This window comes from Myotis brandtii, unplaced genomic scaffold (genome assembly GCF_000412655.1).
Source record: "Myotis brandtii unplaced genomic scaffold, ASM41265v1 scaffold294, whole genome shotgun sequence".
NCBI lineage: Eukaryota > Metazoa > Chordata > Mammalia > Chiroptera > Vespertilionidae > Myotis > Myotis brandtii.
The window spans coordinates 229,829-242,944 of NW_005361238.1; the positions used below are offsets into that span (position 1 = coordinate 229,829).

Here is a 13,116-nt window from a genome sequence, read left to right on the forward strand (position 1 = left end):
CCTTATACTGCAGTGGTTCTCAACCTTCTGGCCCTTTACATACAGTTCCTCATGTTGTGACCCAACCATAACATTATTTTCGTTGCTACTTCATAACTGTAATGTTGCTACTGTTATGAATCGTCATGTAAATATCTGATATGCAGGATGGTCTTAGGCGACCCCTGTGAAAGGGTCGTTCGACCGCCAAAGGGGTCGCAACCCACAGGTTGAGAACAGCTGCCTTATAGGGTTTTTTTCCCCCATTTTTTTTAGATTAAGGTATTTTTACTTACAATAAAATTCGTTCTTTGAGGTCCACAGCTTGAAGAGTTTTGACAAATGTTTACGGTCATGTAACCATGACCTTTGTAAATCAAGAAACGGAACAGTTCCGTCGTCCACAAAACCTCCCAGGGCCCCTTTATCGCAGGCCCTTTCCCCACCCCAGCACCTGCCAATCTTGTTTCCTGTCCCTGTAGGTTTGCCTTTTCAAGAACGTTACATAAATGGGTCTGTACCATGGGCAGCCTTCTGCGTCTGTCTTCTTCCCTCAGCGCAGTGTTTCCAAACATCACCTGTGGGTGTAGCTCAGTCCTTTTCACTGCTGCATAGTATTCCACTGCCTGGCCGTACCACCATTCGTCTGTCCATTCCCCCAGTGGAGGAGCACGCGGGTTGTTTCTGGGTTTTATTAAGGGTTGAATTGGAATGTCAGTGTGTGTTTAAAGGCCTGTTGGCAGCTGGGCCTGCAGGGGGTAGGAGTGTTCAAACCCCGTGGTTCCCACCGTTCCCGTCAGTGTGGTCTGTGTTAGAGCTGGTGAGGACCTCGGAGTTAAGACACAGTGTAAACCTGTTGGGTGTTTGACTAGACTCTTCCCACCTCCTCAAACGACCCGTGTGCTTCTCCCAGCAGCAGGCCCTCAGGAGTGGGAGCAGAGCCGGCTGCAGAGAGGACATTTGGGAAAGGAGTGGAGGGTGGAGAAGGATGTGGGTGCCAGGCCTCAGCAGGGCCTCCCCCCGAGGGAGGAGGAAGATTCTAGAACAACAATAAAACAAGTGTATCCATGCCTAACACGCGATGTGTGTTGCAGCCGGACCTGTGCTTGCCAAGGCAAAGACCCCAACACCTGCGGTGCCTCCTTCTCCTTCGGCTGCTCCTGGAGCATGTACTTCAACGGCTGCAAATACGCTCGGAGCAAGACCCCTCGCAAGTTCCGCCTCGCAGGGGACAACCCCAAAGAGGTGAGGAGCTCACGGGAGCGGCAGGGCCTCCCGAACGCCCCGCCCCGTCCCACCTGGTGTCTGTCATTGTCCAGAGGGGAGGAGGGGTGAACACACCACCACGCAGACGGATGGAGAAAATGAAACTTGCTTTACTTTTTTCACTAACCTTGTCTTGCTGAGAAGTAAGGTCGAGTGGGAAATGCGGGGAGAGGGGCAGTGAGTGAAAAATTAGGCTTCTCACTTCAAGTGCTTCAGGCTCTTCCGGTTTAAAACCGTCTCTTTAAAGTAAATATTCCAATTTCTCATTAGGATTTGACCCTTTTAAAGGGTAATTACTTCCCTTCATCCTTCCCAGGACCTCTTTCTGGGTCTGGGAGGTGTCGCAGGAAGAGGGCCTCTGTCCTGGGCCATTCTCTGGGCAGTGCCGGGCCTCCCGGGGCATCGCTCGTCCCGCCTGGTGGCTGGGAGGATGTCTCCGTGCAGCGGTCCAGTTTCCTCCTTACTAGGTGCCGGGCCTGCTCCTCGGGCACCGGGCTGGCGTCCACATGTACGGCCTCCAGGTCTGAGGCCTCCTTCCTGCCCAGTGACAGCGAGACGAGGGCCTCTGGGCCTCCCTGCTGGTGTGCTCAGGCCGTGGGAACCAGGGGCACCAGGGCAGGCCACCCACTCGGCCACTTCCCCTCGTCGCCCACGGGGTGAAGGCTGCCTGAGAGGCGGTCTCCACTCGGAGTTCCGAAGGCAGGGACGGTGCAGGCCTGTCAGGGCTCCCTGTCGCTTTCCCTCCTGCGAGGGAGGCAGTCTGGGTCCCTTGGTGGCTTCCAGGCAGCATCCTGACCCCAGCACGGTGTCCCCGAGCTCTCCCAGCTCCGCGGGTGGGCACTCCCTGGGCACAGCGGTTCTGCCCCACAAATGAACGTCTGTGCTCAGACTTCCAGCTCTGCTTTTCCGAAGTCAAAGGAAGCATTTCCGGATTTAGACCCTCTTATTCCTCCCAGACTGGCTGTTAGGCTGTTGCGTGAGCTGGTCTCATCGTCCCATGAGGCACTGGACTTCTATTTAGGACAGCACCCCCTCTCCCCAAGGCAGCACCTGCAGTTCCTTCAATGAACGCAGGAGCCCCAAGGCCACCAAGAACTGGGGGTTACCAGGCATGAAAACGCATTGGTTTAGGCCCTCACGGATGCTTCCCCTGTTCCATCAGCTACCATTTCCTGTGCACGTACTAAGTGCGGGTACTCTGCCCAGCCCCCACAGGCATCTCAGTTAATTCCACGGCGCCCTGATGACCTGGGCACATGACTCCTTACTCCCCCGCCGAGGCGCACGGCTTGCCCGGGCCCTGTGGCAGGAATGGTAAAGTCAGTGTGGAGGCCCAGGCCTGGGTCTCTCCAGAGCCTAGGAGCCTCGCCTGGTGCTGGCGGCAGCCTCTGGGTGGCAGCCAGGGAGGTGCCCTCGGGGATGGCAGCCATTGGTCTCACTCTTCCATTTCTAAGCCTGTGAACGTGGTCCTCCCTCTTCCTCCCGTTCTCTTCTATGAAAACTCTCCATGCCTTCGCTGGCAACTCTGCGATGTCTGCTAGGAGCTTCCACAGCCCTCCTCGCTGTGGAACCTGAAACGTCCTGCCACGCATGGCTGGGGGGCTGCTGTCCGTCGAGGGCAGCGCTGTCCGCTAGGACTCTCTCTGACGATGGAAATGTTCTCTGCTGTCCAGTACAGGAGCCACATGAAGCTGTTGGGAGTTTGGAATGTGGCTAGTGCAACAGAGGGACTGAATTTATTTAATTTTAATTAAAATTACCTTCTAGCCCTAGCTGGCTTGGCTCAGTGGATACAGCGTCGGCCTGTGGACTGAAGGGTCGAGGGCACATGCCTGGGTTGTGGGCTCGATCCCCAGTGGGGGGCGTGCAGGAGGCAGCCGATCAAAGATTCTCTCTCATCATTGATGTTTCTATCTCTCTCCCTCTCCCTTCCTCTCTGAAATCAATAAAAATATATTTACCTTCTATATCAATAGCCGCACGTGGCTTGTGGTGCGGGTGTGGAGGACGGAGCTTTGAAATCTGCCTGTGTGCCTGGCTCAGGACGGGCTCTGGGCCTGGCTGGCTGCAGAGTTTCTAGCACAGACCCTGACCACCCTGACCTGTCTGTGATGTGGGGGAGGGACCCACTGGAGCTTTGAAATCTGCCTGTGTGCCTGGCTCTGGGCCTGGCTGGCTGTGGAGTTTCTAGCACAGACCCTGCCCACCCTGACCTGTCTGTGATGTGGGGGAGGGACCCACACTCACTGCTCGTGCTTCCACACCACCCCTACCCGAGGGCGTGGCGCTCGGAAGCAAGTGCCGTCTCTGTGGTCTGAGCAGCGCGAGGCCGGACAGCAGCTCAGGACGACCGGCAGCAGCTTTTCCTGCTGAGCTTCCGTGTCTCCGACTTGGCAGACACGGCCCCAGGCCCCTCGCAGAGGGCGGCACCTTGCTTCCTGTCCTCCCCGTGGAAGCCGGTGGTGGTTCGGGGGCGCGGGCTGGCGCCCAGCGCAGGGCGGGCTGCTGTACACGTGTGGTGCCCTTCTCCCCGCAGGAAGAGGTGCTGCGGAAGAGCTTCCAGGACCTGGCCACCGAAGTCGCCCCCCTGTACAAGCGGCTGGCCCCCCAGGCCTACCAGAACCAGGTACGGGTCCTGGGCCTTTCTCCACCCGCATGTCACCCACAGCTCTGCCCGGCTCCCTGGGGTAGGGGCCTGGGGTGAGCTCTCTGTGCTCCTCGCAGGGAAGGCCCAGCCAGAGGTGGAGCGGGGATGCGGTTCTTTGATAAGGCCCCTTCCCACACCACACTGACTGCATCCCAGACCGTCTCTCCTGCATCCTGGTCTTCAGCCCCCTCCACCGCCTCCGGTCTGGTGTCTGCTGGTGAGGCTGGTTTCTCCCTCACCCACACCACACCTCTCACCTAGGGTGTGGAGCGCTCACAGGCAGGGACCGATGTTATGTGTTTCGAGGGGCACGGAAAGTGCCCCCCAGGCCAGGTGAGGGACCCTTGAGGTAGCCCAGGAGAAGAATTCCTTCAGGGGCCTCGGCCAGAAACCCGCCGTCATGGAGCCCAGAGGCGAGGCGACTGAGAGCCTTCCCCTCCCTTCCCCAACACCTGGCCGACCCAGGTCCACAATCCGGGCCACTCACCGCTGGTCACCTGACAACTCTCCTTGGCCATCCACACAGGTGACCAATGAGGAAATAGCAATCGACTGCCGCCTGGGGCTGAAGGAAGGGCGGCCCTTCTCGGGGGTCACGGCCTGCATGGACTTCTGTGCCCACGCCCACAAGGACCAGCACAACCTGTACAACGGCTGCACGGTGGTAAGGAAGCCCGTCCCCCGGTCCATGCTGGGGGGCGGCCGCCTAGTCTCTGCAGGCAGGTGGGCTCACGTAGGGAGGGACCGAGAGAGATTCTCAGACTCTGGGACTGCCAGCCAGACGGCCTGCTCCTGCCCAGCTTCTGAGAAAACCCTCACCAGGTGCGTCAGATGCACGGACAGGGCTTGCCTTGTTTCCCGTGATCAGGTGGACACACACACACACCCGTACACCCATGGTTCCAGGTCTCTGTGAACACTTGGACTGAAATCCAAACACCCTCTCAATTCATTCATTGTGCAAATGTTGACTGTGCCCAGGTACAGCTCTCAAGCCAGGAATAAAATGCACAGTCCCTCCCAAGTATGTGACGTGTTGTCCGGTAGCGATGAAGACTGTGAGGAAAAGATGCAGGCGGCTGTGGGATGAAGTGATAGGTGGTATTTTAGAGGCAGAGAGGCCTCCCTGAGGAGGGGCACCTGAGCTGAGACGTGAATGAAGCGAGAGTCAGGAGCTGGACGTCTGGGGGTGGCGTGCTCTGGACAGAAGGGCCAGCACAGGCAAAGGCTCGGGGAAGTGAGGGAGGAGGGCTGGCAGGGACCAGGGCCGTGGGTTGTGCTCTCAATGTGATGGGAAGTCCCTGGAGGACTCTTCAGCTGGGTGGTAAGATCTCATTCATAAAGTTAGACACATGTTCTTGCTTGTGCGGATGGAGAATAAAGTGGGGGGAGGGCAGGGTGGGAGAGAATCAGAGGAAGGCCATGTGGGAGGCGGGGACAGTTATCTAGGCCAGAGTTGACAGGGCTTGGGCAGGAGTGAGGGTCGGGGGTGGCAGGTAACTGGACACATTTGGGGTGGTTTTGAAGATACAGCTGAGAGGATTTGCTTTGGAAAAGAGAGAAGATTAGAGGTCCACCCTAACGTTTTTAGCGTGAGCAGCTGGGTGAGTGTTGGTATTATTTACTGAGATACAGAATAATGGGGAAGACCAGTTTTGGGGTGAAAAATCAAGAATTCTGTTTTGAGATGCCTGCTAGATAGATGTCTGGGTGGGGATGTGGAATAGGCAGGGGAGAGGAAGCCGAGAAATGAACTTGGGACGGGACAGCATGTCGTTCACGGTTGGACCCACGAGGCCAGATGCAGCCAACAAGAGAGTGAGTGCAGAGAAGAGGTTAGGGCTGGCGTGGGAAGCAGGGCTGGAGGTCGGTCCAACCCAGAACGTGTGAGGCCAGCTCTCTTCTCTGCGTCTTAACTAGGATCTGGGCAGACAGGGCTCCTGGGGGCTGAGGCAGAGACAAGGGCACCAGCACATTCATCGAAAGGGGGGCTCCCAGAGTCAGGAGTAGCTTGTGTCCCCATGGAGATTGAGAACCCCACTAGGATGTCATTTCTCCACCTTCTCTTCCTTCTCCATGGCCAAGGCTGAGAAGCAAGGTGGGGCAGGCTCCTGTCTAGACTCTCTGATGAGGGGTTCTAGCTGAAATAGCGAGAAAGGGAGGGCCCTCCAGGGTTAGGAGAGGGGTGGGAAGAGGACGGGCATCAGGAGCAAGTAGCACAGAACTTCTAGAGTTTGGAGTGAAAAGAAGTAAACTTTCCCCAAAATGAATAGTGTATTTTACTAATTAACAATTATGCATTGCAAAAATAAATAAATAAATAAATAACAAGAAAGGCCCTGGCTGGTTTGCTTAGTGGTTAGAGTGTTGGCCCATGGACCAAAGGGTTGCTGGTTCGATTCCCAGTCAAGGGCATGTGCCTCAGTTGTGGGTTTGATCCCTGGCCCTGGTTCGGGCACATGTGGGAGGCAACCAATCGATGTGTCTCTCTCACATTGATGTTCCTCTCTCTCCCCTCCCTCCCCTTCCTCCTTCCCTTCCATTCTCTCTGGAAATCAATGGAAAAAGTTTCCTTGGGTGAGGATTTTAAAAATTAAGTAACATTAAGAAAGTATAAATAGCCGAAACCGGTTTGGCTCAGTGGATAGAGCGTCGGCCTGCGGACTGAAGGGTCCCAGGTTCGATTCCGGTCAAGGGCATGTTCATCCCATACACCAAAGGGTTGCAGGTTCAATTCCCGGTTGGGGCATATACGGGAGACAGCCAATTGATGTTTCTCTCTCACATCAATGTTTCTCCCCCCTACCCCCACCCCTCTCTCTCAAATCAATAAAAACATATCCTCTGATGAGGATTTTTTTTTTAATACATAAAATAAGAAAAGATCATCAACACAAGAAGAGAGTAAAGCTCCCACCTGCAGCCATGATGCCCCAGAGGAAGGTTAGCTCTGCTGGGGGGGCAGGGAGCTTCGAAGGAGGAGCCCAAGAGGAGATGGGCGAGGTTGTCAGCTAAACCTGTTCCTACAAAAGTGGAAATGAAGACAAAAAAGGCGAGAGGAGAGGATAAATCTGCAGACAAAAAAGTGCAAACAAAGGGGAAATGGGGAGCAAAGGGGAAATGGGCCCAAGTGACTGACTAGGAACCTAAACAGAGAAACCAAAAATGAGGAGAGTCTAGCCTCGGACGAAGCTGGAGAAAGAAATCCGATCAGTATCGTATCCACCCTGTCTCATCAGTGGTCCCTACCTCCCTTCTTGTACAATCCAGAAGAATATTTTTATCAACTATTTTGTAAATGCAAGTTTGCCCCAGAGGAAGGTTAGCTCTGCTGAGGGGGCAGGGAGCTGCGAAGGAGGAGCCCAAGAGGAGATGGGCGAGGTTGTCAGCTAAACCTGCTCCTACAAAAGTGGAAATGAAGACAAAAAAGGCAACAGGAGAGGATAAATCTGCAGACAAAAAAGTGCAAGCAAAGGGGAAATGGGCCCAAGTGACTGACTAGGAACTTAAACAGGGAAACCAAAAATGAGGAGAGTCTAGCCTCGGACGAAGCTGGAAAAAGAAATCCGATCAGTATCGTATCCACCCTGTCTCATCAGTGGTCCCTACCTCCCTTCTTGTACAATCCAGAACACTGTGAGAGAAACTCATTGATTGGTTGCCTCCTGCACTCGGCCTTACCAGGGCCCAGGCCAGGGAGGAGCCTACAACCGTGTATGGGCCCTTGGCTCGAATCGAACCCAGGACCCTTCAATCCACAGGCCGATGCAGAATATTTTTATCAACTATTTTGTAAATGCAAGTTGTTTAGTAGCTCTAGAAACACTTTTTAAAAGGAGGGGATTCCACCTCATCCCATTTCTTTTCTTTTTTTTTTTTAGTATAAATACTTTTTTTAAAAGAGGTGAAACCATTTGCTGGTTGTTGATTTTATGGTACAACCAGAAAATAGTGGGATATTGAATATGAGAGTTCTTGATTGTCTTGGGTGTCCATTTAACATTCCATAGATGGGGGTAGTGTTATGTCCTATAACACAAATGGCAATTTTGAGTCAGTCCTGCATTTAACATGTCTTGAACATTTTAAGTTACTTCTTTTCCCAGGTTTTTAGTAGAATTGTTTCCTAAAGAAAACCGCTCCTTGACCTTGGGTCTGTCCGAATATTGTGCATCTGTAACCTCTTTGGTGTGGTAGTCCCGTCTCCCTAGTAACTTTGTTGGTGTGCTGTGCAAGATTGAAAACTTGATTATGTAGCATATGTGACGTTAAATTGTGAATTAGTGGGACTTTGATGCAATAGCATATCGACATTTGAAGGTATTGGTACTTGATACTCTGTTAAGGAAAATTGGCCTCCAAATTTTAAGCTGGAAAGTCACTAGAATAACTTTCGAAAAGAATCACAACCACATGTCTTTTTAGGTTTTTGGTACGTACTCAAGAATTGTGTACAAATTGAAATGTCTGGGTACTTATCCTCAAAACAACCAATAAAATCTTAATTATGAAATGAAAAAAAGAGCAGAGAGTAAACTTGGGGGTAAATCAAACTTTGTTAGTAATCAGAAATGCAAATCCATGAGATACATTTTGATAATGAGCAAAACGTTTTGATAACAAAATTCTTGGCAAAAGTATAGGAATCTCAAAACTCACAATCTACCAATATGGGTTAAATACTGATGATAATTATTGTGGAGGGTAGTTTAGCAATATGTGGCAGCTCTACTTCACAGTGTTTGTTCTGAGGAATTACATATGTTCAAAATTTAGCCAAAAAAGAAGGTATTGTTTATGATAGGGAAAAATTGGAAACAAGTTTAAATGGTAAGGAAGGATTCACTAAATAAATTAATGCATTGATACAGTAGAACCAGCTCCTAAATCATATTGAAGGAGAATATTTCATGCATAAGAAAATATTCATACTGTATTTTTTATTTTTTAAAATATATTTTTATTGATTTCAGATAGGAAGGGAGAGGGAAGAGAGAGAGAAACATCAATGATGAGAGAGAATCATTGACTGGCTGCCTCCTGCACACCCCCTACTGGGGATGGAGCCTGCAGCCAGAGCATGTGCCCTGACCAGGAACCATGACCTCCTCCTGGTTCATAGATCGATGCTTAACCACTGAGAACACAGCTCGGCTATACTATTTTTTTTTTAATGAAGTTATTATAGCACTGCATGCAGAACATGATCCTATCACCAGAAGGTGAGTGTGCGCATGCATATATGACCAGAGTTTACAGCGATTACTTCGGGGCAGAGGGATTATGGAGCAAGTTTTTATTTCCTTTTTGCTGGCATGAGTTTCTACAACAAGCGTATGTAGTTTTTAATAAAAAGGAAAAGTATTTTAAGAGCAAAAGGAGGCCATGTGTTCAGAGCAAGGAGGATAATGAGGCTGCGAGATGTAGCACAAGGGCAATAATGCTGGTCGGGAGGGCAAGGCAGGTCTCCCAGCTCTGACCCCGCAGCCCTGACCCGGACCCTGCTGGCCATGTGACCCCAGGCCAATCATCTCATCCCCTCTCAGCGTCATTCAGATCACATGAGAGAGTGTGGATGGACATGCTTTGAAAGCTCTAGAGCAGCGGTCGCCAACCTTTCGGACATCACGGACCACCAGCGGACCATCCGTGGACCACCAGTTGGCGACCGCTGCTCTAGTGCAGTGGTTCTCAACCTTCTGGCCCTTTAAGTACAGCTCCTCATGTTGTGACCCAACCATAAAATTATTTTCATTGCTACTTCATAACTGTAATGTTGCTACTGTTATGAATCGTCATGTAAATATCTGATATGCAGGATGGTCTTAGGTGACCCCTGTGAAAGGGTCGTTCGACTGCCAAAGGGGTCTTTGTGGGCAGGCCTCGAGGTAATAGGGAGCGTTAGGGCCGAGTGGCTGCCTGGCGTTGGGGCCGAGTGGGGAAGGGGTGTCACCAGTGGGGCATCCTCAGCCCCTTTGCCCCGTGTTGGGCTCCTCCAACTCCGTGTCCTCCCTCTCTCTGCTGGGGCAGGTCTGCACCCTGACCAAGGAAGACAATCGCTGCGTGGGCAAGGTCCCCGAGGACGAGCAGTTGCACGTGCTGCCCCTGTACAAGATGGCCACCACGGACGAGTTTGGCAGCGAGGAGAACCAGAACGCCAAGGTGGGCAGCGGGGCCATCCAGGTGCTCACCGCCTTCCCCCGCGAGGTCCGCCGCCTGCCAGAACCCGCCAAGTCTTGCCGCCAGCGGCAGCTGGAAGCCAGGAAGGCGGCAGCTGAGAAGAAGAAGATTCAGAAGGAGAAGCTGAGCACCCCGGAGAAGATCAAGCAGGAGGCCCTGGAGCTGGCCGGCATCTCCACGGACCCAGGTGTGTGGGACGTGGGCACCCACTGGGGCGGCATGGGTGCTGTTGGGTGGTGGACCTGGGCGGCTCCCTCACTGCCCGCTTCCTGCCTCAAGATAGAACTGCAGACAGAAAAGTCCTGGCGGCCCTCTGCCACCTGGACCACCCCATTATCTTAATTTTGTCAGGGTGGTAGCCGCAGCAGCCCCAGGACGCCATACCTGCTAGGAGATACCTGGGGAGCAAGTGCAAGGAGGTCGTCTTACCCTCCGAGAGGAGTGGGTTCCCCTCCAGCTTGCTGGCTCCCTCGCTGAGAGTCTGGAGGGGACCACGGCTTCAGGCATGTGGGCTGCAGTGGGGGCAGCAGGTGGACCGGCCCTCCCGCCTCCCGGCCCTTGTCCCTGCCGTGGCCGGCACGAGAGGAGGTGCTGCAGGGAGGACTTGGGTAGTTCGCCGGGTGGGGAGCAGGAAGTGAAGCAGAGCGGGCCATGGGCTCTGAGCCGCTTCTCCCACGGCTTCCGCGGGTCTGGGGCCACGCTGAGCGGCACCTAGAGCAAGGCCAGCCTCACCCCGTCCGGCCTGACCTGCAGCAGGAACCTCTGCGGGAGGGGGGATTCCACCCCACCCCGCCCAGGGCTCTGCGGCAGTGGTCCTAGCTGCTACTTCTCCATCTTGCCTCCCGTTCTCCCCAGGCCTGTCTCTGAAGGGCGGGTTGTCCCAGCAGAGCCTAAAGCCCTCGCTCAAGGTGGAGCCGCAGAACCATTTCAGCTCCTTTAAGTACAGCAGCAACACGGTGGTGGAGAGCTACTCGGTGCTGGGCAACTGCCGGCCGTCCGACCCCTACAGCATGAGCAGCGTGTACTCCTACCATTCCTACTATGCACAGCCCAGCCTGGCCTCCGTCAACGGCTTCCACTCCAAGTACGCGCTCCCCTCGTTCGGCTACTACGGCTTCCCGTCCAGCAACCCCGTCTTCCCCTCCCAGTTCCTGGGGCCTGGCGCCTGGGGGCACAGTGGCAGCAACTGCAGTTTCGAGAAGAAGCCAGACCTCCACGCTCTGCACAACAGCCTGAGCCCGGCCTACGGTGGTGCTGAGTTTGCCGAGCTGCCCGGCCAGGCTGTTCCCGCGGACACCCACCACCCCACTCCTCACCACCAGCAGCCTGCTTACCCAGGCCCCAAGGAGTACCTGCTTCCCAAGGCCCCCCAGCTCCACCCGGCGTCCAGGGACCCCTCTCCCTTTGCACAGAGCTCCAACTGCTACAACAGATCCATCAAGCAAGAGCCAGTAGACCCGCTGGTCCCGGCCGACTCCGTACCCAGAGATTCTGGTAAGATGGGCAAAACCCCTTTGCCCGAGGCATCTCAGAATGGCGGGCCCAATCACCTATGGGGACAGTACTCAGGAGGCCCAAGCATGTCCCCCAAGAGGACTAACAGCGTGGGTGGCAGCTGGGGCGTGTTCCCTCCCGGGGAGAGCCCTGCCGTCGTCCCCGAGAAGCTCAGTTCTTTCGGGGCTGGCTGCCTGGCTTCTTCTCACTTCCCGGAGGGCCAGTGGGGGCTGTTCCCGGGGGAGGGGCAGCAGCTCGCCCCCCAGCCCGGAGGACGTCTGCGAGGCAAACCGTGGAGCCCCTGCAAGTTTGGGAACAACACCTCGGCCTTGGCTGGGCCCAGCCTGACTGAGAAGCCGTGGGGAGTGGGGGCAGGGGACTTCAACTCTGCCCTGAAAGGCGGTCCTGGGTTCCAAGACAAGCTGTGGAGCCCCCTGAAAGGGGAGGAGGGGCGGATCCCCACCCCGGGGGCCGGCCCGCTGGACAAGGCCTGGCCGTCCTTCGGCGTGCCCCTGGGCTCCAGCGAGAAGCTGTTCGGGGCCCTGAAGTCTGAGGAGAAGCTGTGGGACCCCTTCGGCCTGGAGGAGGGGACCGCGGAGGAGCCCCCCAACAAGGGGCCAGTGAAGGAGGAGAAGGGCCACGCGGAGGAGGACGAGGAGGAGCTGTGGTCCGACAGCGAGCACAACTTCCTGGACGAGAACATCGGCGGTGTGGCCGTGGCCCCCGCGCACGGCTCCATCCTCATCGAGTGCGCCCGGCGGGAGCTGCACGCCACCACGCCCCTCAAGAAACCCAACCGCTGCCACCCCACCCGCATCTCGCTGGTCTTCTACCAGCACAAGAACCTCAACCAGCCCAACCACGGGCTGGCCCTCTGGGAGGCCAAGATGAAGCAGCTGGCGGAGAGGGCGCGGGCGCGGCAGGAGGAGGCCGCCCGGCTGGGGCTGGGCCAGCAGGAGGCCAAGCTCTACGGGAAGAAGCGCAAGTGGGGGGGTGCCGTGGTCACCGAGCCCCAGCATAAGGAGAAGGGGATCGTCCCCACCCGGCAGGCGCTGGCCGTGCCCACAGACTCCGCGGTCACCGTGTCCTCCTACGCCTACACGAAGGTCACTGGTCCCTACAGCCGCTGGATCTAGGTGCCCGGGTGCCAGCGTACCTCAGCGTCGGGCCCGGCCCGAGCTGCCTCTGTGGTGCTTTTGCCCTCACACCTGGGGGCGGGTTGGGGGTGCAGAAGTCTTCTTATCTATATATACATATATAGATATGCATATATATGTATTTATGGTCCAAACCTCAGAACTCCAGGGGCTGCACCTAGGGATTGGGCCTGCCCTCTGCCACCCGGGAGCAGGCCTAAGCCAGCAGGTTGTTATCTCCCGAGGGGTCCCAGACTGTGAGAGGGCACAGGCCGGGCTGAGGGACCCCCCTCCCCCACCTCCCCAGCACTTTGAAGAAGAAGCTACGGCTGTCGGGTGATTTTTTCGTGATCTTAATATTTATATCTCCACATTGGCTTTCCCCCCCTTATTGGGGGGCTTTTATTTTCTCTT

General features: G+C 55.2%; 1 protein-coding gene and 1 pseudogene across 7 annotated transcripts in view; both read left to right on the forward strand.

The window, feature by feature from the left end:
• Positions 1 to 12,861, forward strand: part of TET3 (tet methylcytosine dioxygenase 3) — an 85,901-nt gene extending 73,040 nt beyond the window's left edge. For 6 of the 7 annotated variants that reach the window (XM_014542251.1, XM_005869420.2, XM_014542253.1 and 3 more), the window contains 5 exons: positions 1,074 to 1,224; positions 3,782 to 3,871; positions 4,419 to 4,556; positions 9,923 to 10,259; positions 10,928 to 12,702. In XM_014542251.1, coding sequence (XP_014397737.1) covers positions 1,074 to 1,224; positions 3,782 to 3,871; positions 4,419 to 4,556; positions 9,923 to 10,259; positions 10,928 to 12,702 — 2,491 coding nt within the window. Of the gene's footprint in view, positions 1 to 1,073; positions 1,225 to 3,781; positions 3,872 to 4,418; positions 4,557 to 9,922; positions 10,260 to 10,927 lie in introns of all 7 variants that reach the window. The other variant, XM_005869423.2, reaches the window with a different exon arrangement.
• LOC106726625 lies at positions 6,724 to 7,218 on the forward strand (annotated as a pseudogene).
• Positions 12,862 to 13,116: the final 255 nt, after the last annotated feature.